This window comes from Pantherophis guttatus, chromosome 5 (assembly GCF_059756535.1).
Source record: "Pantherophis guttatus breed Tessera chromosome 5, ASM5975653v1, whole genome shotgun sequence".
Lineage (NCBI taxonomy): Eukaryota > Metazoa > Chordata > Lepidosauria > Squamata > Colubridae > Pantherophis > Pantherophis guttatus.
The window spans coordinates 58168787-58183609 of record NC_142067.1 but is presented as its reverse complement, the minus strand read 5'-3'; the positions used below and the strand labels follow the sequence as shown (position 1 = coordinate 58183609).

The window sequence follows — 14823 nt, the reverse complement described above, 5'->3', positions numbered from 1 at the left end:
TCTCCCTTTTTAGCAGGCTGTTCCACAGCTCTTATTATCAGGAAGCACTGCCTAATATTCAATTTTTTTTTTTTTTCATTTTGACTTGTGGATCCTAGTTCTGCTCTTGGTTTCAGAAGAGAACACTCCCACGCTTTTGGCACATGACTGCCTTTTGATATATTTATATATATATATATATATATATATATATATATATATATATATATATATATATATATATATATATATATATTTGATATAGATCACTATATACTGTACATATGGAAAAACATTTAGCTTCTTTGATTTTCAACTCTCTAAACGGTTATTTAAGATAGCAAACATACACAATATTCCTTCCTCCTCCTATTTTCCTCACAACTGCAGTGTGAGGTGAGTTGGGCTGAGAGAAATTGTTTGGCCCAAAGTTACCTAATTGGCTTTCCTGTTAGAATTTTGTTCCCTATTTTTACTAAGCTCACAAAAAAGTGTTTGGTTTTTTTCATTTAACTTTGGTTTTGACCATACATTTATGAATACATTATTATAGACCTATATCATCTCTCTGTTTTTGTGTGGGGGGGTTTTGTGTGGGTTGTTTTTTTTGCTTGCAGCCTTAGCACAAAAGTTCCTCACAGAGCTTGGTTTCAGATCCCTTATCATGCCCCTGGCGTGCTCTTCTAACATTTCCTTCTGTTTCTCCATGTCCCTTTTTGAATGCTAAGAACTAAACATAGTACTTCGGGTGCTGTCTAACCAGTGCAGAATAATCCATCCAGTGCAAAGACTACTAATAGTAGGTTACATCACTTATGTTAATAACGCCCAAAGATTGCTTTGGCCTTATGAATGACTCTTCTTGCTCTTTTTTTAATGAGATATTTAATTACAAAAATCCATACACAGATTATAAATTTCCTGTACAGAGCCCAAGAAATACCCCCCACCCCATTCTCCATAAGGACTGAAAATGGCAGGTAATGTTTCTTCATGAACCTCAAGATACTGCTTGGTCATCCTTGGGCATGGTCTGCCGCAGGAACTGCCTTCCCAAGTAGAAAGTTGCTGCACTAGTTAAGTTCTTCCTGCTACCCACTTTGCACCGAATATAGCCATAAAGATTAGTTCCTTGCAATGCTACACCCATAATTACCAATGCCCAGCCACTTAACTTTGAAAGAAAATAGGGCACTGAAGGCAAAAATCACCCAGAGTAAAGGACATGTGATTAATCCTAGCCAGATTCTGGACTCTGCTTCTGAAATAGCTTTCGTCTCCTGAGCTTCAAACACCAGGTGACTTTTGCCATCATCATCAACCTGATTCCACCATCAGAGGCCAACCATCAACCTCTCTTTGACATTCTTCACTGCACAAAAGTCACACGATAGAAGTAAGATGATTGTCAACATACAGGCAATATAGCTGTTGCTTAACCAATTCACAAAATAAGTAGACAATTATTGCACTGACCCGGAAGAAATGGGAAAAAGAAGCTCTAGGGTGTTTTATTTTTTATTTCTTGGGCTTTCTGGACATTTCATCTTCTCCATCAAAAGGTTAAACATCTTCCATCTCATCATTGCTATCCTTGGCTTAGAAATCCTCCTCCAGGAAACCCACTCAGCGACCCTGGCCCGCGCTCGACTCTTCTTGCTCTTGTTCACCTGGTGGTCCACTAATACTACTAGATTGCTATCTTTTGAGTGAGCTAACATACAAGGGTTCCACAAATCTTGCTCCCAGGTCTGTGGATAAGGCATTTGTTGAGTTCCTGGTGCTCTTTTTTATGAGCTATTGTAAGGTATACCTCTCTTTTTTCATTCTTTTTTTCTTTTTCTTTTTAAGTATATAACCAGTTTGGAGTCTCCTTAGGCTTGAGCAGCATTCTAAACCTAAATGAATAAAGAAATAATATAGTTCATCTTTTTTTGGTGTCTCCTTCCCCCACCCTTCCATTCTCTTTCAGATTTGACATTTGAGGATACACGTTTTCCTGAGATCATCTCTGTCAGTTCAATGGAAGGAACACCACCTGCCAGTCTGCTTCGCCCAAACGCAGGTAATGACTTTTTCCAAGCAGGATTTAAAAGCTGTGATGAAAGATAGACATTAAGAGGTGACATGAGCAGAAGATAAATAAGAAACAGGAGATCCTTGCCCTTCTGTGTTTGGGGCAGCCATGACTTCCAGGCATCATCCCTGGCAGCAATGGTTGTATTAACCCAGGAATATTTATAGGCTTTGTGGCAGCTGAAAGCAGGCACACTTGCATCACCACCTGAATTTTGAATCTGTACCTTGTTTTTCCAGCAATCAAGAGAAACTGCCAGGAGTGTGGAGGGGAAATTGCTTCTTCGCGCCCTATCTGAAATGTGCTTAAGTGTGAACAGCTATGAGATAGTATTCATGGTATTAGTAATTCCAAGTCATTCCATTTTGCAGGGCTTTTTGAAATCTCCTTTTGTTTGTTTGTGTTGTTTAGAACTTGAGCAATAACTCACTGTACTCAGAGAGGGTTTTTTGGCTCTAAAGAAGAACTCTGTTCTTTAGTAAGTTTATCTCTTCCTCCTGCAGTAATGCTCCCTATATATTATCAGAGTTACTATATATGCTCTCTTCACCGGTAGTGATGGAACTGGTGTTGACAATCAATCTAATAAAGCTAATGCCTCTTTCTCACATCTCCTTGTCTCAGAATTGGCATTGGTGCTGCAGTGGTGAGAAACACACATTTCTAGTAGCTCTGCCAGCTACTCTGGGGAAAAGATGGTTGGCCCCATCTTCCCTGATTTGTGAACAAGCTCACTCCCTTGGGTCATGGCTCTAGTAGCAGCCTGTAAATTAGGTGGGTTCTTGTCACATAGCCCATCATATTGCCATGATTTGATTAAACAATTCAAAGTGTGGTGAAGAAAGCACGTTGACAGAGCCAGTAGTATTGACTGGAGAACAGCAGAAACTTTCCACCTCTCTGTAACCTAGAGTCAGCTCTAAATTCTTGGAAGTAAGAGAATGTAACAGAATAACAGAGTTGGAAGGGACCTTGGGGGTCATCTAGTCCAACCCCCCACCCAAGCAGGAGACCCTACACCATTTCTGACAGATGGCAGTCCAGTCTCTTCTTGAAAACTTCCAGTGATGAAGCTCCCACAACTGTTCCTTTGGGTGATTGCTCTCACTGTCAGAAAATATCTCCTTATTTCTAGGTTGAATCTCTCCTTGATCAGTTTCCATCCGCTACTCCTTGTCTGTCCAACCTATTGGAAAATAGGTTGACCCCTTTCTCTCTGTGACAGTTCCTCAAGTATTGAAACACTGCTATCATGTCTCCCCTGGTCCTTCTCTTCATTAGACTAGCCATGACCAGTTTCTGTAACTGTTCATCATATGTTTTAGCCTCCAGTCCCCTAATCATCCTGGTTGCTCTTTTCTGCACTTTTTCTAGAGTCTCAACATCTTTTTTTATAGTGTGGTGACCAAAACTGAATGCAGTATTCTAGGTGTGGTCTTTCTAAGGTTTTATAGAGTGGTATTAGTACCTCACTTGATCTTGATTGTTAATGCAATTTAGGATTGCATTGACTTTTTTGGCTGCCGCTGCACACTATTGGCTCATATTTAATTGATTGTCCACTAAGACTCCAAGATGCCTCTCACAGTTACTGCAATTAAGCCTGGTTTCACCCAGTCTATATGTGTACTTTTGGTTTTTCTTGCCTAAGTATAAGACGTTACTTTTCTCTACATTAAATTTCATTTTGTAAGATAGGGGCCAGTGTTCAAGACTGCCAAGATCCATCTGGATCTTGAGCCTATCATCTAGGGCAGGGGTGTCAAACTTACAGCATTACATTGTCCTCACATGATGTATCGTGACATTTTTCCCCTTTGCTAACTCGAGGGTGGGTGTGGCCAGCGTGTGATGCATCCGGCCCTCAGGCCGCAAGTTTAACACCCCTGATATAGGGTGTTGGCTATTCCTTCCAGCTTAGTATTATCCACAAATTTGGTAAGTTCACCTTCTATTCCCTCATCTAAATAGTTTATGAAGATATTGAAGAGTACTGGGTCTAAGACGGAACCTTGTTGTACCCCACTGCTTACTTCCCTCCATATAGTTGTAGTACCATTAATGACTACTCATTGAGTATGGTTTGTCAGCCAGTTACAAATCCATCTGATGGTGATGCTATCTATCCCAATTTTTCTAGCTTACCAAGAAGTAGGTTGTGGTCTTCTTTGTTGAATGCCTTGCTGAAGTCTAAGTATATTATGTCCACAGTATTTCACTGGTCTGTTAATTTAGTCACTATGTTGAAAAATGAAATAAGATTGGTTTGGCATAATCTGTTTTTAACAAACCCATGCTGACTTCTAGTTATTACTTTACTTGTTTCTAGATGTTGGCAGATCTGTTTTTTTTATTATCTTTTCCAGTATCTTCCCAGGTATTGATGTTAGGCTAATTGGGCTGTAGTTTCCTTGGTCTGTTTTTTCCCCCCTTTTGGGGGATCTGGTAATTCCCCGGTGCTCCAGGATTTTTGAAAGATGTGGTTCAATGGTTCTGAGATGACATCTGCCAACTCCTGTAGAACTCTGGGATATAATCCATCAGGTCCCGGTGATTTGTATTCATCAAGATCAGACAGGTGTTCTCTTACCATATTTTTTTTGGCTTATTTTAACTTTTATTTCTAGTCTGTTTTTTACAGTTGTGTTTTTGATAGGTTGGACTATAGTTTCTTTTTGTGTGAAGACCGATGCAAAGAATGAGTTAAGCAGCTCTGCTGTCTCTCTGCTGCCTGTTACTTCCTTGCCGTCTTCTCTCTTTAGTGGACCAACAATTTCCTTGATATTTTTTTTGTTATTTATATGTTGGAAGAAACTTTATTTTTTATCCTTGACTTTTGTTGCAAGTCTTTGTTCATTCTGAGCCTTTGCTTTCCTGTCTTCGTCTTTGCAGATTCTGGCTATCTGCTGATATTCTGCCTTAGTTATGTGTCCCTCTTTCCATTTTTTATACTTGTCCTTTTTGTCTTTTAGTTTATCATATAGATCTTTGTGGTTTCTTCTTGGATTTCTTGTTTTTCTTTTTCAGTGGTATTGTGCTGGACTGGGCTTTTATGATCATATTTTTCTGAGTTTCCCAAGCTTCTTAAGTTGTTTTCCCCTTTAGGATTTTCATCCAAGGAATCTTTCCCAAGTTCTCTCTGAGTTTGTTAAAATCAGATCTTTTAAAATCTCTGGTATCATTGTGTTATATTGCTTGTGTTTGCATTATGTTGAATTCCAGTATGACATGGTCACTCTCACCCAAGATTCCTGTAGTTTCAACTTCCTCTATCACTTCTTCTCTGTTTGTGAGAATTAAGCCCAGTATTGCTATCCCTCTGGTTCCCTCCTCTACCTTTTGGACAACTAAGTTGTCAGCTAGGTTGGTCAGGAACCTATTTGATTTCTCATTTGGTGCAGAATTAGTCTTCCAATTGATGTCAGGGTAATTGAAGCCCCCCATTACTATTGTAGTGTGTAGTGTGTTGGTTAGCAAAAAGTACATCTATTTTTTCTGCTTGGTTGGGTGGCCTGTAGTATACACCTATGGCAATGTCATTACATATACATGTACATGTACATGTACATATACGTATACGTATACATATACATATACATATACATATACATATACATATACATATACATATACATATACATATACATATACATATACATATACATATACATTCTAAGAGGTTTTCTGGACTTTGGATTGACTGTCTGGTCTACAGAGGACTAGTTCTGTTCCCTTGAGAATTGAATCTCCTATCAACAATACTCACCTTTTTTTTTCTAGGGAGGTTTGGGGTATTTTTCTACCTGTCACAGAAGCACTTGATGATGCTACTTTTTTAGGGACATTTGATGATGCTTCTTTTCCAGGTGTCTGCATGTTTACTTCCAGGGAAAGTCTATGAAATCGATTGCTCAGCACCAGTGAGGCTGCATCAAAGTGGGTTGGGTTGGGTTCTCCTCTCTGCACTATAGCTGGCCCCACTCATTCACAGGCTTGCCTTTTGTTCTCTACCAGGTTGTTTTGCTGCCCACAGTCTGTTTGCTCCTCCTCTCACCACACTTCAATGGGCCTCCAGTCTCTTGGGTAAGCCTCTCAGGTGCAGCTGGGCAAAGTTCTCTCAGCAGGCAAAGTTTGCTGTGGGCCACTGCCCTTGGTGGCGGTTTCCCCCTAATTTCTCCAATCTTCCTCTCCTTTTCCTTTCTCCAGTCTTTTTTTCTTTTTGTATGACTTATTTTTCCCTCACCACCTCTCCTCCTACCATTTTATCTTAGTTTAATAGCAACTTTTCTCCCCATGATGTAACAATACTTCCTCCATTGCCACCATCTTGGCTTTCAGACTTTTCTGAGAATTCCATTGCACCATCCTATAAGAAAATGTGGCTACTTCCCTGCTTTGGATAGCAAATGAAGTTGATAATGAACTGTATTGAAATATCTGTGCTTTTCTCAGATTGATGACTTCTAGATGAGCCAAATATCTGGGTGTTGAAGTCCGCACATCTTAAAATTGCCAAGGTTAAGAAATACCAAACTAGACTGCAACTTCCATCATCCCCAGACATCACAATCTGTTTATTTTTTTATTAGAGTTGTAATCCAACAAATCTAGAGGATGACAGTTTGGTAAAAACCACTGTATAACCTATAAAACAATGACTGGCACACATTGATGCTCATGATGTGGACATATTGGTATAGGATTGGGACAAAGAATTAGCTCAAAAAAAGATTGCTGAAGGATTCACTCATTATTTCTCTACATTGGTAACTTTCAGGGATAATTGTGGTATGCTTCCATTACATTTTCTAGAAGAAGGTATTCCCAAAACCTCTCCAAGTTCAAACATGTTTCCAGGAGGAATAAAGTGGACTAATTGCTACAGTTCAAATAAATTGATTATTTTTATCAGGCTTCTTCAATGTGGTTCCAGACTTCTAGATTTCCCATACAGCATAAACATAGGCCTTTTGGCTGGCACTTGGAACCTATCACAAGTGTAAGTTTGATCTGAAATTCGATTTAATTCTGAGAGATTTTACATACTCACAACTGACAGTGCTTTAATATCTTACTTAAACTACTATATAATGTAAGAAATTTATTTTCCCTCATTATACTTTTATCTGTATCAGTAGAGAGCTACAGTTCTGATCTTGACATTTCTACAAGTTCTGTGGAAGAAATAAGCACCTCTATGTTAAGCAAAGGTAATATCTAATTTTGTTTTTCCTAAGATGAATTACCATTTCTTCTGCTCGGTGCACCTTGAATAGCAACTAAACTTTGCATCCATGGGTTCTGAGTATATTGACTGCAATTTTGCACTACAGGTAGCCTTTGTTTAGCAACCACAATTGGAACTGGCAACTTGGTAGTTAAGTGAAGCAATCACTAAGTGAAACCATAACTCTGCTTATGATCTTACTTCAGGTTAGCTTTCCTTTAGACTTGTTAATTTTGCAAATGTGAGGATTGATTGCAAAGTTACTTTTTCATCACTGTTATAATTGCAACAGTTGCTAAACAAGGGACTACCTGTACTGCACAACATGAAGCAGAAAAGGCTTTTGACCTTTAGGAAGAAACTGACAAACAGACGTATCTGTAGCGTGTGGCGGTAGAGGACAAATGACAAAAACCTCATTGTGTTGTTATTATCATACTGCATTTTAATGGTGTGGAGTATGAGCCTATTTGTACTGCGAGCCGAAAGATCCTTCTCATTTAGAACCTTAAAAAAATATGCTATTGTACTGAATTTAGAGAAAATAATTAACAGACATTCTATTCAATATATGTTTGAATTAGAGAGTAATTCAAGTGGAAACTAATTCAAAAGCTCTATGTGAAAAGTGCCCATTCTTTTTTCTGTAGAAAATATTGCACATGAAGTGAAATATAATGAGAGGCATATTGAAGGTGAGATATTAATGTTTTTAACTATTAATGCAATTGTTGTTTTTGTTATTACTGTATTTTCATGAATTGCTGTTAATGGGATAGCCATCCTCAGTTAAATGGCTTCCAAAATATATTTTATTATTACAGCTTCTAGAATTGTTGTCTTGAGTTCTGTAGACAGGACTTGCTCTTCCTCCACCTAGATTGTAAATAAATTAATACAGTGCAATGCCCATTTAATTATTCATTTTTGTCAAAAAAAATTGACGCAATGAAAAAATATACTTAATCTTTGCTAACAAATTCTGTAGATCATTACAGAAAAAGATTCAACAGAAAAGAGACCTGAAGACAATGGATGGTATTATTCAAAAATACTCTGTATATGATAAATTTTATGTTGATAGATTATTTGACCTACAATATATACTGTATATACTTTTAAGGTACAAATACATTTGTATTTGCTATTAATATTATACAAGGATATTTTTCAAGCAGCATTGCATTTTTACCTCTTTTTTTTTTAATACATATCCCTTTTTTAAACAATTGATTGATGTTTATGTCTTAATCCAATCTTCCTGTGTCGTATAAAATGCTAAATTCCATTATCAAATCACAGAAATCTATGGCAATGATTACTAAAGTTAAATTTCCTGATTTTGTTTTGTTTGTTTGAAGATATCTGTATATGCTGTGGAGGGTTTGAGATTTACACTCAACATCCTTTGTTTCATGGAGGGATGTGTGTTCCTTGTTCGGTGAGTAGCTGACAAACTTGATAACTTCTGCTTCTATTCTTTTAGCTTGAGCCATACCCTTCATCCAACAGAGTGAACCTTTCTGCTGGCCCTGGAATGTAAGAATTACTAGCCATGGCAGAGAAGCTACCTTCTTCTATGGCACAGAGGTGCACTATCTGAGACCCAGGGACTGCAGAAATCCTCCAAAAGTTCTTTTTTTTTCTTTTTTTTCTTGCTATTGTGGTGTTTAATGTGATTAACTGGAGATTAAGCAATCATATTTATTTACTATATTTAATAATAAGTAAATTTCAGCTGGCAGGGTCCAGTAGATGGAATGGGAGAACTTGACACTACTAGTTCATCAGGGGGTGTCCTGTCCCCCCCGTCCCCCGAGTAGTCACTTTGAGGAAGTGGCATTGAGTCATCATAGACCCTCCAGTAGAAGAGGCTTTTCCATATGGCTCCTGCCCTTTGGAACATCTTGCCCCCTGGTGAGGTCTACTCCCACCTTCCTGATCTTCCATAAGAGCCTGAAGACCTGGCTCTGCCGGTTACCTTGGGGCTCCAATGGGGAAGTTTCATGCTGAAGGTATTTGATACAAAAAATCCCACCTTCCCTCTGCACATCCTGCTCCCTCCCTCTCCATCTTTTAGTCATAATTTGTATTTTTATTGCTACACATATTTGTGTTTGTATGGTTTTTTTGCTTTTAATTTGTAAGTCGTCTAGAGCAGTGGTGGGTTCTAAAATTTTTTACTACTGGTTCTGTGGGTGTGGCTAGGTGGGGGGCATGGCTGAGTGGGCATGGCCAATGTGATGTCACTCGTGCACTCAGTCACATGACCAAGCCATGCCCACCGAACAGGTGGCTAAAATTTTTGGGACTATTTGACACTCCGGCCCCATATCCAGGTTGGGATCGGTGGGGTGGTGGTGGTTGTCTCGGCTTTCCCTCCATTGCCCTCCATGGGCCTTCCCCATGGTTGCACCCTGAACAACCATCTCTGCCGGCTCAGGGCAGCAGACTCAGCTGCAGCCCAGACGAGCCGAGGAACTGCGGGGAGCCTCCCGTGTGTTGCATCCCCCTCCCAGCCTTCGCCTCGCACCTCCACACCGTTTTTAGGCACCCAGCTTACCGGGCTGCCCCTGTCCCTGTCGCAGCTCCAACGGCGATGGCTTCAGGAGACACTAGTGGCACAGAGGCGCGGGCGAAGGCTGGGAGGGAGTGCAAACCATGGGAGGCTCCCTGCAGTTCCTCAGCTCATCTGGGCTTCAGCTGAGCCCACTGCCCTGACCCAGTAAATGGAGGCACCTCTCCCCAGCCAGATCTTTCTGGATTTGACTTACAGCTGCTACATTTCGCTGTGCTGCATGAGCGAAGGGGAAGAAACCAGAGGTGGTTTAGCAGCCATGAGCCATGCTTTCCTCTAAGCACTATGGGCGGCAGAGGGAAACAAGTGCTTCTCTCTGCACAGAGCTTTCCAGATGAGACTTGGAGGAAAGCGCAGGTCATGGCTGCTACATTTCACTGTGCTGCGCTAGTGAAGGGGAAGAAACAGCCAGTGGAGAGCACACAGAGCTGCTCCAGTCCACGTGTTCACCAGGTCAGCGGCTGTTTCTCTCCTTTGTTGTTCTTTATGGGAAAGCATTTGGCGCAGCACAGCGAAATTTAGCAGCCATGACCTGCACTTTCCTCCAAGTCTCATCCGGAAAGCTCTGTGCAGAGAGAAGCACTTGTTTCCCTCTGCTGCCCACAGCGCGTAGAGGAAAGCACGGCTCATGGCTGCTACCGGGCTGCCCCAGTCCCTGTTGCGGCTCCAACAGCAGCGGCTTCAGGAGATGCTGGTGGCACGGAGGCGTGGGTGAAGGCTGGGAGAGGGTGCAACATGTGGGGGCCTGGGTCTGCTCCCCTTCACCTCCCCACACTTGTTTACCCATCCCAGAGAGCTTGGGCTCTGCCTCCCTCTGACCTGGCCGCCTTCCTCGTTGGCATCGCTCCTGAGCGAACTCTTCGATCCTCGGCTGTTGTGAAGAAGAAGCAGCTCTGGGTGCGCCATGCCCACTTCGTTCTCTTTGAGAGCCGCTTTGCACCTTGTTTGCAAAGTGGCTCTTAGAGAAAGAAGCGAGCTTGGCGCACCCAGAGCTGCCACTTCTTCGCAACAGCCGAGGACCTCTTCCGCTTGAAGCTCCAAGCTGCGGGGAGGGGGGGTGGCTGCAATGGCTCCTCCCTCAGTGGTTCATTTTTTTTTACCTCATCTAGGCAACTTTGTCATTAAAGGCTGCTCCGCACCTTTTTATCTTTCTCGGGCATGGAGAAAAGTGACCCTGTGAAGGGACTGAGCCTGCTGTTGAACTTGAAAGCCAAGAGGCTTCTTTTCCACCCAGCTACTGGCGCACAGCACCAGAAAGACCTCCGGTCACTGCCACCATCTTTGCGCTTCCGCAGCTTTCTTCTCACTGGCTGAAGTACTTTTTGGCACTCTGCGGCCAGGCGTCTGAAAGGCTTCTTTGCTTCGGTCAGCTTACCATCCGACGGACGCGTCGGGTGGGTGAGCGAGCAGCGACCGGGGGACTGGTTTGGGGGTGTGGCCTGGTTGCCGTTACTACCAGTTCGGAGAACTAGTTCCTAAAGTTACTACCTATTCGGTAGAACCAGGCCAAACTGGTAGCAACCCACCACTGGTCTAGAGCTACCTTGTGGCAAGATGGGCAACAAACAAATAAAATAAATAAGTGTAATTTCATATAAATAAAGTGAAAACAACATGAATTTTTCCACTATTTTTTTGGTGTGGTTTTTGCATGCTGTTCAAAAACTTGCAGGTGAGAATTCATGCTTTAGTGGGTAGAACTGTTGCTTGTTTTTCCAGACGAATTCATAGCTCTGAAATTGAGAACATAACTCTGAGCAACCCTACAGAGTCCTGTCTCAAAACTAAGCTGTGTTATAATTGAACCCTGAAATTAAGCCACTACAGTTCTGTTTTGTTCATTTGTTCTACTTTGTTTTAATCTGAAATACCTGAAAAATTAAGAGCTCAGGCATATAGAAGGAAATTTTCCCTTAATGGGGTTCATTTAACTCATAGATTAAGATACTACAGTAGCAAGGCAGTGGTGGGTTGACCCCGGTTCAGATCGGTTCACAAGAACCAATACTAAAACTGGCGGGAGGCCCCGTCCACTGCCCCGGATGTCATCATCAGTGATCTGTGCGATCCCATTGCGAACTGGTAGTAAAGGAAAGTAGAACCCATTCGTGCTACTGGTTCACCCTGGATTGGGCGAACAACCAGTAGCGGTGGTGGGGGGAAGCTCTGCCCGCCTGCCTGGACGCTTCTGCACAGAAACGTCACGCGTGCAAGCACACGCGTGCCCATGAGCGAACCAGTAGCAATGGGTTTTGAAACCCACCCCTGTAGCAAGGTATTTAATTGGGTAGTGACAACAGCAAATATTTGATTGGCTCATATTCCTAGGAAGGTCAATGAAATCATGTGGTACAAACATGAGATAATGAGGCAGGACTATAAAACTAAGTAGAAAGAAGTAATATTTCATGGCTTGTTTTCTTTTTAGGAAGTTATTGTTTTCTTTTTAGGAAGTTATTTTTGCTTTCTGAACTCTTTATTCAACTCCCAATATTTTTTTCCTAACTTATCAACATTCCTTGGCCTTCTAAATATTTTATGGCTAAGCTGACATTGTTAATTTCCTTGGGACAGTATATTTGGATTACAGAATTTTAACTGACCTCTAATATTCTCCTTCAGTATTCTCTCTCTCTCTCTCTCTCTCTCTCTCTCTCTCTCTCTCTCTCTCTCTCTCTCTCTCTCTCTCTCTCTCTCTCTCTCCCTCCCTCCCTCCCTCCCTCCCTCCCTCCCTCCCTCCCTCTCTCTCCCCATTAATCATGTTATTCTTCAGGACTCGGGGGCACTGTGTTATGTATTTCTCCTCCTTTCTGAGGGGGCAGTTTAAGTCAAATGGGTTGGAATGTATCTCAGGCCCCTGAAATATCTGAAGCCACAGGGTTTAGGGCTTTCTCCAATTCTATTCAACAGGCTGTAAGCATGAAACTATTGGGAGAAGTCACCTATCAATACAGGATCAGGTGTTATCAGAATGCTAAGGATACTCAATATGGCTGAGAAGCAATTAGTGTTCCTTGAAAATAAGACTAAAATGGACATCTTGTAGATGTTAACTGAAGTAGCAATAGAAGAAGCTAGTGGGAATGATCAGAGGTGTTGGTATTATTTGTAATACCTATTTAATATTAGCACAGTAGGCATTTACAGCATTACTGGAAATGTCTAACAATCCCAGTAGTCTTTCTAAATAAACAATATTCAGACCACTTCCTATTTATAAAATGAGACTAATAATTTTAGCCTATAGTATTTTAAAGTGTTGTTTTATGACTGGCTAAAGTTTGTGCGTGTGTGAATTATGAGTAAACAATATTATGAATTACGTTCATACTGTATTCAGTAAATAGTATTATGAATTAAAATAGTATTATGAAATATGTTTTGTGTCCTTTTTCTTTTTATAAGGAAAGATTTTTGGAAAGATTCTTCCTGTGTGATGATGATGGCTACCAAGCTGATTGTACCATCTGCTGCTGGGGCAAATCTCTAATAATGTGTGATCATTCAGCATGTCACAAGTGAGCAATATCCAAATGCTACAAATGAAAGCTTAAAATGCTACAAACTGTGAAGCTGAAGAAGTCTTTGTCTGCAATGAGACTTTAAATGAAAAGGGGGGGGGAATAAAACATTCTTTTACTTTACCTGATTTGATGGTGCATGTGATATCTTATTTATTAAAAATCATCAAAATGTCTACATGGGAAGTTGGGCATGATAACAGTAGTAATAATTTACTATTGCTTTTAATATAACAAAGGGTTAATATTCCATCTTAATTGCAGTTTTATCCAGTTAACCAAATTACCTTCAGGAAACCTCCATTTTTTTCTGATTTCTGTTGTTTTTCAATTCATATCATAATATTAATCTATTTTCCGGGGTGTGCTTATTTGACAGCAAAGTGTTATGAAGTAGAAAGTGGTGCTCTTTCTAATAGGGAAGAAACCATCATGCAAAACAACCCCTATCAACCAGGGGTGCTATTCAGCAGGTTCTGACAGGTTCTGGAGAACCGGTAGCAGCAATTTTGAGTAGTTTGGAGAACTGGCAAATACCACCTCTGGCTGGCCCCAGAGTGGGGTGGGAATGGAGATTTTGCAATATCCTTCCCCCAGGAGTGGGGAGGGAATGGAAATTTTCCAGTATCTTTCCCCTGGAGTGGGGTGGGAATGGAGATTTTGCAGTATCCTTCCCCTACCACGCCCACCAAGCCACACCCTCAGAACCGATAGTAAAAAAAATTGAATTCCACCACTGCTATCAACTAATCTTTGCAGTTAAGACTATTCCCTACTCAGGTCACATTTCTTGGCAGTTAGTAACTCTAACACAGATAAAAACTATATAAATCTCTAGATATTCCTGAACTATGAGTTTAGGAACCCCAATCAGCACGGTCAGTGGCAAAGTATGCTGGGACTTACAATGTGCTTCCTCCCTGACCTCTACCATACTAAGGAGTGTACCAAAGTTTTGTAATAGATTTTAAGAGCCTTTTGTATACTGTAGCCAAACATACAAAATACCTCAAAGGTATTTTAATAGCACTTCTTGGGACAAGTAAACTATATTATAAAAAGGCCAGATGTACTTAACAGAATGCAGCAAAGATCAGCTGTTCAGGGAACACAAACAGGAAAATAATACTTTGTGCCTTTAAACAATTTTATTTTTAAATTTATTTAGATGCTTTTGTGAAGAATGTGTGGACACCCTTGTTTATCCTGGGTGTGCAGAAGAAATAAAAGAAACAACTACCTGGATATGCTTCATGTGTGCACCTCAACATGTAAATGGATTGCTAAAGAGGAGAATAAAATGGCGTGCAATTCTGAAAAATTTCTATGATCAAGAATCTGTAAGGAAAAGCTCATTTTAAAATGTTCAAATATTGCTTGGCTTTAAATTAACTGTAAATTTTGTACAGGATTTTGCACAGAATAGTTAGCTAAATTAATT

At 40.7% G+C, this 14823-nt stretch overlaps 1 protein-coding gene and 1 pseudogene across 3 annotated transcripts in view; one reads left to right on the top strand and one right to left on the bottom strand.

Annotated features, from left to right (window-relative positions):
• Positions 1 to 14823, top strand: part of DNMT3L (DNA methyltransferase 3 like) — a 30398-nt gene that overhangs the window by 510 nt on the left and 15065 nt on the right. Inside the window, exons 2-8 of one of the 3 annotated variants that reach the window (XM_087895202.1) lie at positions 1952 to 2044; positions 6071 to 6139; positions 7195 to 7266; positions 7934 to 7978; positions 8645 to 8724; positions 13267 to 13379; positions 14551 to 14722. In XM_087895202.1, the coding sequence (XP_087751328.1) occupies positions 1952 to 2044; positions 6071 to 6139; positions 7195 to 7266; positions 7934 to 7978; positions 8645 to 8724; positions 13267 to 13379; positions 14551 to 14722 (644 nt within the window). Of the gene's footprint in view, positions 1 to 1951; positions 2045 to 6070; positions 6140 to 7191; positions 7267 to 7933; positions 7979 to 8644; positions 8725 to 13266; positions 13380 to 14550; positions 14723 to 14823 lie in introns of all 3 variants that reach the window. The other 2 variants (XM_034423890.3, XM_087895203.1) reach the window with 2 other exon arrangements.
• LOC117669396 (Golgi apparatus membrane protein TVP23 homolog B pseudogene) lies at positions 980 to 1569 on the bottom strand (annotated as a pseudogene).